Source organism: Hylaeus anthracinus, unplaced genomic scaffold (assembly GCF_026225885.1).
Source record: "Hylaeus anthracinus isolate JK02 unplaced genomic scaffold, UHH_iyHylAnth1.0_haploid 11997, whole genome shotgun sequence".
Classification (NCBI taxonomy): domain Eukaryota; kingdom Metazoa; phylum Arthropoda; class Insecta; order Hymenoptera; family Colletidae; genus Hylaeus; species Hylaeus anthracinus.
In genome coordinates this window covers 12,444,056-12,454,752 of record NW_026534344.1, presented here as the reverse complement: position 1 = coordinate 12,454,752, position 10,697 = coordinate 12,444,056, and the positions used below count along the sequence as shown (strand labels likewise).

The window sequence follows — 10,697 nt, the reverse complement described above, 5'->3', positions numbered from 1 at the left end:
ATAAATAAATAAATAAATAAATAAATAAATAAATAAATAAATAAATAAATACTCTTTCACGTAGAAGACAACGATATCACAAATGAGAAACCATTTTTTATAACGAGCAAAAATATAGGAACTATCCAGAAACGCACAAGTCGTATTAAAATTGAAAATAATTATAAATTAATTAAACTGTCGAAAATAGACGAATATTTTGAATGTTTGCGCATAGGATTGAATGCAATTAGAGAATAATAGAAGACTCGAAAGAGGGCTATACTTTAAATTACACGTACCATGTCTGTTTTGAAAGGGAACACCAATTTCCAGGCTGAAAATAATGCTCATATTTAGAAATTTTTCATAATGATACCAAATGCCCATTATAAATAATTCATACGTATGTTGAAAGTACATACATTGAACAATATTTTTGTCAATTTCCATTTAAATATATTGAGGTATACAGAAAATATAAGCATCGTGAAAAGTATAGTAACCTAAACAAATCACCATTTGTACGAGGTTCATAAAACAGCCACTTATATGGAAGACAGTATACAAATATATGTGTGAGAATTGCAATAATTGTATAGTGAAAGTAATTGAACCGTCTGACGTCCCACAAAATTACTCATAATACTGTTTGTATGCAATACTTCATTTAACATCCCCTTGTTTCAATTCATATTCAAACCATAATATTCCTGCCAGGATGTTAGCCATTCTTAAGCATTGTTAAGCATTGCTAAATATATATATTTATTAAATAATCTCTCTCTTTGGTGATTCCTGTAACAATACACACACACACACACACACACACACACACACACACACACACACACACCTAGTACCTCAAAAACTAGACTGTCAAAAAGAACCACCCCTATTACAAATTCTAACTCCAAAGACGTATATCTTCCAAAAGTATTAACATATTCTAACCAAAATGTACGCAAACATTGTTCAAAATTCGAACTTTCAACATACCTATTCAACATTTATATCAAACAGTCGGAATCGTCAAAAAAGAATCGCTAAGCATCAGGATCTCTCTCTCTTAAGTAATTAGCCGTCCCGACGTCCGAGCTCGAGAGCCCACAGGAACGTATGTAAATATCGCGCGGGGAACGAGCGAGTCAGGGGTCTCAACTATGAGTTCCAGGGGTCTAAACGGACCGATCCTCGAAGCACGCTCAAGCGTACAGGCCGTAGCAGGAAACGTCAAGCGCAGTCGGGGTCTTTCAGTGACAGAACGATTTGCAGCTTCCCTCGGCCGTCCATAACGCGGTAAATTCGGCGTACAGTGGAAATGGAGCGGCAGTGGGCGGACGTTGGTTCGCCGTATAAAAGCTAACAGAGGCATCAGGCGTCATGGAACTATTTTCCTTAATCCTTGGATCGTTGATCGCGCGTAGACGAACGCGAAACGTGGTCCCCGTTTCGACCGACGTTTCGTGCATGCGCTCGCGCTTGGACAAACGCAACTTGTAAAACGAAAAGTCACGGCGTCGTTTGTCCCTTACTTCCATTCGTTTCTTTTTTTTTTTCTTTATCTCCCATTAATTTGTATTTGTGTGTACGTGTTCTTTTACGCTTAGCTCTTTCGCTTGTTCCGAAACTCGTTGACATTCGTTGGACATGTTCACTGTTTTTTTTTTGTTTTTTTTTTATTTCTTTTTAATTGCATTATTTATTTTTTTCTCGCAGTTGGCTTTTATTTTTCATTTGTTTGCAATTATCTTCGTTTCTCCGCGTTTTCTAAATTAGCGCGATCTCCCACCTTCGCACGTCGATCGTCCGTCAGAGGGGTGGGGGACGGAGCCACGTCGACGATCTGTAACTTACAGCCTTAATCGACAGGACTAATACGTAATTTATCGACTAAACGCAGGCCTAATCGCGACGCCAGACCGTGGGAGGGAAACACGAGGCGTGGAAAATCCAATCTCGTTGGTTCTATATGTTTCTCTCGCGCGTGAGCCGCGCGCGGAAATTCGTAGTCTTCTCTTTGGCACCGGGTGAACCTTTCCCCCGCTGGGCAGTCCCCCTCGTCGTTTATGGGCCCGCGATTTCGATCACTATTTCTTAGATAGCACCTTCGTTATTCGACTTCGTTTCGCGAACGCTCGTATTTTCAAGGGAGAACGAAATATCAGTCAGATTAGGCGACGCAAGGACGCTGCGCTATTTACGCGATTCGAGAAATCTGGAAACTTGGAAAAATTAAGTATACACGCCGATGTAATATTTTTCATTGGTGATGGGAAACAATCGTTGCTGAAATAAAAATATATTAATGTAAGTTAATACCAGCTTCACAGAAGTTAACATCAGGACTCAGTATTGATTCCCAAAACTATGGATTTCTTCAAACTTATCGATTTTCTTCAATTGCTCCTGATATAATAAAGCTATATCTTTCTAGATTCTAAATCAAAATTAATTCGTATTTCCACGACTGTACCCATAATAATATTTATGCAGACATTGAACACACGAGCAAGTTTCCCTCGTTGAATTTCATCTCTCATTTACACTGCATTACAAAAACATGAAAGCTCGGAGTAAAAATGAAAATTGTAGTTTTATTGAAATTGCAATTTTATATTGAACGAACAGATGACAAATAATGCACCTCATAGTGGTTTATCTCATTGAATAGCTAGTCATATATATAATTATTCAACCACACGATAATTTCATGACTCAAACCGTGATTTTAAATTATAAATCTAAAAAATCTACTCGAACGAATAGAGATCGAATAAAAGTGGCATGTATTATCAATATTCATTCAATCCCAGAATACTTCATTTTAAAATTCAAACTATAATTTTCACCGAGCAAACATACCATCAGAATTTATTTATCTGTCATTTTCTATCGAAGAGGAATCTTCACCCCATCTTAACCCCTATCTTTCATCACCAATGAAAAATAGCAATATACTCAGGCCTTTACCTACTTTATTTATACTAAATCTCAACCCCCTTGGACGATATCTGTCACTAAGAATTATTAGTTCTCACTTCAATGGTCAAGTACCCATGTCCTCCTGTTAGTTTTGGAGTCACGTTCTCCTGTTAATTTCTAACCGATTTCTCCTTCTCCCAAGATACAGCATAGTGCGTCCGTAATTACTAGCTAAGGACTAAACATTTCTGACGGAAATTGGAGGGGCGCTGGTCTCGTAAGGGATGAGGGGGCTTCGCCATTTCTCTCGCAGTTTCCCGTCCCGCCGACGCGGCTCGGTCTCGCGAGGATTTTCTTTGGCATTCGACGCGGTTCGCCAGCCATAGATACGGCGAATGTCCGACGCAATTGTACCGTTCTCAGGAGCAACGGAGTTCTACGCGAAGTTCTGCTCCCGGCGTAGAATTCATGCGGGCGAAATATCGAGTTGAACTTGGTACGAAGCCGCAGACGATTGGGAACGATTCAGCCTTCTGCGCTCGAAGTGGCGGTACTCGAAGTACCAACTTCGATAGACGTACGCTTCTTATGCGAGTGTATAAAGAATCCTGAGTAGCGAGGGTTGGATCAGCGCAACTCTGTTGGCGTTAATCGTCGAAGAATTATTCGTGGGAAGGTTACACAGAATCTTGTGATACTTAGTGAATTTTTCGAATACTATGGGGGTACTTGTGAATGAAATATGTATTGGAAGATTTAGTGGTTTGGATTGGCGAAGAAACTCTGTTGATGGTTCAGATTCCAAGTTAATGGTGGAAGCTTTGGTTGAAGTTTTGTATTCATGAATATGAGAAATTCATGAGTATTGCGTTCGAATTGTTCGTCACTCTTGAATTTATCGATTGGCAAGGTATACTATCACTTATACTGTGAGATGGACATCAGGAGTCTCCTGATTTGGAATAGTGGAACGATTCTGTTGGTCGCTGCAATGTGCAAGTTAATATTCAGAGATATATTAACAAGATGAGATTTATCGAACACTTGCATCACGAATCAAACGTCAAGAGTCTGATAATTTGTATTGAATCTCGATTATCCTCTAAAAAAAAAAAAAATAAATTTGGGATCCTACCAGTAAAAAAGGAACGATTGCTGCGTCTACGTTTGACTTCCCGGAGTTCCACGTGCATCGTGGTTCAAGATCGAATGCAGAAAGGCTGAATAGACGACCTCGACCCCGTTCCCAGGTCTCGGCCCCATGTTTGAGCAACGATCGCGAAATCACAGTGTTTGCTAAAACGAGGAAGTTGTATAGAAGAATAAAATGTAACGTATTATTCCGTTCAAGAATACACCGCGGTTATCTCGCTACGGGGAGATAAGGAATCACAATATCCTGTCCGACATTACCACCTGTCGTCTCCGAGCCGCCACGAATCGGAAGGACACGAGCGTTCGTTTCGCGAGGATCGCTCGATCGCCCTGATCGACACGAGATCGGCGCAAGCTATACGGTAACTTTCATGAAAGTAAACGAGACTTGGCACTGGGACGGCACGTTTGCAACAATTATCGCTGTAGACCTCATTACTTATCCTTATTTAATGTCTATTTTTAGAAGACGGAATAACGCGCCGAATAATTCACCGCGTCGGTACGGGCGATCGATCCATTCGTCTCCTCGAATCCGCGGCAGCTGCCAGTCAACGAGACCGAAGCCACCGCGAGATAACTCATCGACACCATCGGAGGGACTCGTGAATAGTTTAAAAGCGCGACGAGGGTCCGCTAGGGTCGTACGCTCTGATCGGGTGACTAGGGAGGCGCGGACGGGCAAAATTTTATTCGAGGAACAGGCCACGAATGAAAACACTTTCGATTCGATATTTATTCATTCGTTCGATTGTAATTTCAAATCGAACGAGTCGATGGTTGTTTGTCATTCGAATGACAGATGACGGCTGAAGATACTGCATAGCGATTTATTCGCAATGTTTAGCTTAAATGAATACTCAGATATACGTATTCATTCAAATGTAGTTTAATTTTATAATTGAGACTGCAATTTAATATTGAACGAATAGATGACGAATAAAGCACCTCATCGTGGTTTAACCCATTGAATAGCTACTCATCTATATAATTATTCAACCACGCAACAATTTCATGATTCAAACCGTGATTTTATATTGAACGACCAGCAACTAAGAAGTTCTCCATATTTAATTAATTACTCAAAGGAATAGAGAACGAATAAAGGTGTTATACAACGATTTATTCGCGATATTCATTCAACCCCAGAATACTTCATTTTAAAATTCAAACTATAATTTTCACCGAGCAAACATTGCAATCGAATTTATTTATCTGCCATTTTTTCATTTAAAAATTTTATCTGGACGCGAATTTTGCCGATCCCTGCCAGAAAGCCGATCGCCCGATGTCGATCGCGATCCGACGTCCAGGGTGGGACGCGAAACGTACCTGGAAATAAATAATTATCGGGGCGACGATTTCGAGCCTCTCGAGATGAGGCTACGACTTAGGCCGCTTACGAGACCAGCCCCGACGAGAATGAGCCGGCACTCTCGTTCTGCGCTCGCGCATTTACTGGACGATGTGTCGTCGATCGCTTGTTATATATATATATATGTGCACACGTACCAGGGACATACATATATGTATATACACATGTAGACAGCAGAATGTGGACAGCGACTAACAAGGAGCATCATTCTACTGTAACGCGTTCACTTTTGCGAAAACTTGTTCGCGGATAGAACACAAATAAATATGGCACGTGTTCTCCTTTATGGGGCTGATATTTATGTTTGTGGGGTTAAAACTACCCTCAAAATTGTGAATACGAAGTAAGTAGTTGAATATTTCAGAAAGTAAAAAGGGTTTCGAGTTGTAAATGTACGATTCTAATATTTTTGTAAGTTTTTAATATTGAAGCTGTAGGGACGATGGTGATAAATATCTGGTTAGTAAATCTTGTTTTATACTTGTCTAAATGGTGGAACCTGGCACTTACGAAACATTCGTTCTCCAGATCTGGAAAGAACTGCTATTGAAAGACTAAAGTAAACCAACCCTGAGGTAGTTTCCATCCCTCAAACATGCTCACCAGGCAATAAACGAGAAATACGTGTCTAATATTTTTTAATGGTCTATCTAGGAACAAAGTTGCGCAAAAATCTGCGTTGGGAGTGAAGTTCCTTCTAAGAAGAGGTTCGAAGGACCGTATAGACCGTGCAACAAGACGCTACTTCGCGGCTCTCGACGACCAACCTAAATCGTTTGCTTTCTCTGCACGTGACAGACGTGTACTCCACGAACGAAATAAAAGACACGTTATTGCTATATCGCGTTAAAGAGGATACGGGGGTTCGAAGGCACCGACAACACTCCGAGGACGAACCAGGCGTAATAGACGCGCCTGGTCTCCGTTCGATGCCGTATTCGAACACGTCGCCGCGCGCTTAGGCGAATAAGTCCATCCTGTCGGTCGTTTATGCTTTTGTGGTAATGATAGGACGGCTGTTGGCGGGGAATGGCGCCCTTCGACCCGTGCTTTCGTTTCCGATTCGTGTTTTTCGAATGGGAAATCAAATAAAATGTAGGATCTTCAGAGGATTCTCAAATAGTGTTCCAGATTTTGATTTTTCCTCCAGAATCTGAGACTACACTCAGTTGGAGTGGCAGTCTCTAACGGTTTCAACTTCTGAAGAAGCTTCATCGTACGTCAAGATAGGCGAAGCATTTCATCTTATTTTGATCAAATTGTCTCTATAGAATCTGAGTATCTGATGGAAAACATTCGTAACGTCGCCAAAATCTAAATTAAAGTATACGACAACCCTTAGGTGCCGCATTTCTCTATCCTTCGGGGTAAAGCACCCTTAGGGCCCTGCAAACAGTCCGAACCATCATCGAATGACGCCATTCTCCCGTAAAATAATATCGACGTCCGTCAAACGTCCACCAAACAAGGGGCATTAAAAAAATACACTCCGCTGCAGACGATCCGCGGTGTCCCACGGATCTGCAGTGGAAAACTATTCTTTCGCTTCTACTGAAATCGCTAAACTATTCTCGCGTGGCATCGTCGAACGTCAACGTCAAATCGATATTAATACATTCAAAAAGCGCGTTCTCCACAAAACATTTATCACTTTAACGCTTCGTTTCCAACGGAGGGACTTGTTCGTGGCAGCAAGAGCCGCGGCATGCACGAGACTGCAAGGCATGTACACAGAAAAATCATCGTTACCGCGTGGCGATGTACAAATCACATCGGCCACTGACAGCTAGCACGTTATCAGGACAACAAAAAGGAACTGTTACGGTCGACTTTTGTCTGCCGCGTCGTTGCGTTCTTTGGTTTCAAATCCTTATCACAAGTTAGCTTCACTAACGTTATGTAGAAACCTTCTTCTTCTTCTACATTTCTTCTTTTACTTCATCTTCTTCTTCGTCTTGGTCTTCCACTAGCCTCTTCGCTATCTTCTTTCACGAGTGCGTGTATGTTCGTGATAACGCGAGACTCTCGCGTTTCGATGCAGGGCGAAAGCCAGCCGCTGGCTTTCCGCCATCGTCGCCGACGATTACTTCGTTTCCTTCTTTCTCCGTAATTGACTCGTCTTGCTGGGCCAACGGCTGGATAGATACGCGATTCTCTTCTCTGTTTCTCGATTCGAAACGTTCGCCTCTATGGCCGCGTTTCCGCGAAAGCATCTCAACAGAGGGGAAACAAACTCGTTGAAAATCTCTTTTGGCTCAACGAACTCCGGGAGGAGGATTCGAAGACGCGCACTTACTCGTGAAATTATCTCTATCGAGTCAAGCCTCGAAAATATTACGATTTCAGGGTTTTTCCGAAAGTTCAGCGTTCGAGAAATCCGAAGAGATGAAACGAGTACTTTGCGCGTGTACGACTCGTCTTCGAATGGCATCCTCTCGTGCTTGGACGTTCTCGTACTCGCTTGTGCGTCGTTTCGACTATTTCATCGGCTGTGCTTCCGTGTCTCATAGTTCATGCAACGTGGAAGGAGTGTTCCGTCGACTTCAAATTGCGATTGCATCGTTACCTAACTGATCAGAGCGAATGGCCGATCGTTGACTGCTGGAAACTCACCGCGATTGACTGCCATCCTCTTCCTCGAACTGACGACCATTAGAATACAAAATCAAACTGAAATCGTGGTGGTAGGTCTCTAAGGCGACGCTTCGAGGAGCCAACTCGGCTTACTGTAAATAATTTCATGCATTGACAGCAATTTGGAGCTCGAGGTTCGCTTGACCTCGGTAGCATGAAAGCGTTGTATAGTTGGACGATGTACAAAAAATCTCTGAGGGAGGAAGATTACTCGAGATACTTTATCCTTAACCCATCGTCTGTTGACATTCCTACCACGCTGGTTCTCAGGAATCTTTTTTTAGTTAACTACACCTGGATAGAGGCGGCAGAGGTTATCATCAACCCATTTGCATCTAAGGAATATTCCTAAACGTCCATGTTACTAAATTCATCATTGTATCACTAGAAGAACTATAAAAGATGTCCCTAAGTGATGTGTGTAATTTAAGATAAATTTTGGTGTTTTCACGAAAACAATGTATCGGTTCACCTGATACAAAATTGAGACACAAGTTACTCTTGTTAAAAAGTCTGATCACTGAATCTGAATCCTTTCAAGGACAACCTTTCTAGCTCTATAGTGATATGGACCTTTTCCAATAAGTAATTCACTGAAAATTATAAAGTTTCCACAATAGTCACTCTTCCAATTATTAACACGTTCCGTGTCACGTGTACCACCGGTGGTACAGGCAGACATATTTATTTAATTCGTTGAAAACATACTTTGATTTTTTTAAATATATTTCCACCAAAAGAATGAAGCCCAGGTGGTACACGATGTGATAACTGCTCTAAACAAACTAACTACTTATGGATTGACGATGTAATGAAATATTATGTGATAACTAGACTGCGGAACTATATGTAAAATAAAATCTTCGCGAACTTGCCTACAAAAATCTAACTAAAATAGGAATTTATTTTTCTCTGCAAATATTGAACTTTACTTTCAATCTCTTTTATATTCTTGTATATTGTTTGCATTTTGTAGTTTTTTGCACATTTAAATTTCCTATAAATGCATAAAGATCCGCAGTCTTATCAACATATCAATCTTTAGTCAAAACATCAACTGGCCCGATGGACAAGTGGAGCAAAAAAACGGCTTGGCACAAAACGTGTTAAATAAATATTCCAAAGTAATCCTAACAATGGCCAACATCGCTAGCCACGGTTGCTCACACCATCGATGCAAATGAGTTCCCAGGACTCCAAGGTCTAGCGAACTCGTTTGATAACTACCTTTCCTTCCCAGATCCCCGAGAAACACAAAAGCCAATCCCTGCCGCCCTGAAGACGCACTAAGTGCCGAGAACGTCCCAGAATTCGTTTTTGAGCCTCGTTCAGCGCTGGTGTATGTGCGTAGTGAGATGCTTGGAGAGATAATCCGCCCTGGCGAAGCACTTGCCGCACATCTCGCAATGGTAGGGCCTTTCGCCGGTGTGTATGCGGAGATGCCTGGTCAGGTCGCTCTTGCCGCCAAACGCTCGGCCGCAGAACAAACAGACGAACGGTCGTTCGCCGGTGTGCTTGCGCACATGGAGCTTCAGGTTCTCCTTGGACCTGACGCACTTACCGCAAAACGGACAGGCGAAGCGACGCTCGCGCCTGTCCACCTCGTGGCTGCCGCGAGCCAGGCTGATCATCGCCTCGGTCGGCTCGGGTCGGTCGTCGTCCACCGCGTTGTCGTCCACGTCCCCTGCTTCGCTGGTGCTTCCACCGCCGCCTGAAGCCCTCTCGTTCACCACTGGAGCCTCCGTCATCTGAACCTCGACCGCCTCGCCAGGGTTCTCGTGGAGGCTGGCCGTCTCCGACACGCTCTCTTCGCGAGGATTCTCCGCGAAGGTGGCTCTCGTCTCCTCCTCGCTGGGATTGGTGGTGGTGTCGCTTCCGGTTTCCAGCTGCGTGGGTTCTCCGGTGCTGGACACCTGATCGCTGCGCTCCGCAGCCGCTGACACCGCCATCACGCTGCTCTGGGGCTCGGGAGCCCTCTGCAACCGCTCCAACGCGTGGTTCAGCCGGTGCTTCTTGAATGACTTCAGATACCTGAACTGCATGCCGCATACGTCGCAGGTGAAGAGCTTGTCGGCAGGTAGACGGGCACGGTGGTTCTGCTCGCGGTGTTTCACGTACGCGGAACGGTAGCGGTAACGCTGGCCGCATTGCTCGCAGGTGAACGGCTTGTCGTCGCTCGCCTGGCCGGCGTGCTGAAGTAACGCGTGCCGTTCCAGCAACCAAGCGGAAGGAAACGTCGCCAGACAGACACCGCAGCGACGCGCCAAACCAGCCAGACCGGCGAAACCGCCGTGACCTAACAGGGAACCGCTTCCGCCGCTGCCGCCCGAGCGTTCCACCAAGGCGCCCCAACCCCCTGCTTCCAAACCGAGCGCCAGCGACACCTGAAATGATCGTGGTCTGTTAGATGGAATTCGATTCTGAGGACGATTTGTGGGGGAGGTTTCTTTTCTCTTTCTTCCTTTCGCTGTTGCCGAAGAGCATTGGGGTAGTGGTATTGAGGGGAACGTGGCACTTTGGTTCCTTTTGCATTTATTGTTTGACGTGCTTTGAGCGAAGAAATGAAGGAAAGGGTTATCTATAGAATTTGATTTTTTGAGAAGAACCTGGTATGATATTCTGTATGTGT

At 43.6% G+C, this 10,697-nt stretch overlaps 2 protein-coding genes across 4 annotated transcripts in view; one reads left to right on the top strand and one right to left on the bottom strand.

The window, feature by feature from the left end:
• Positions 1-10,697, top strand: part of LOC128889531 (ras association domain-containing protein 2) — a 110,950-nt gene that overhangs the window by 22,816 nt on the left and 77,437 nt on the right. The gene's annotated exons all lie outside the window — the stretch shown is intronic.
• LOC128889530 (protein bric-a-brac 1-like) overlaps positions 6,005-10,697 on the bottom strand; it is an 83,193-nt gene continuing 78,500 nt past the window's right edge. For both annotated transcript variants that reach the window (XM_054147221.1, XM_054147220.1), the window contains one exon: positions 6,005-10,452. In XM_054147221.1, coding sequence (XP_054003196.1) covers positions 9,397-10,452 — 1,056 coding nt within the window. In that variant the 3' untranslated portion in view covers positions 6,005-9,396. The remainder of the gene's footprint in view (positions 10,453-10,697) is intronic.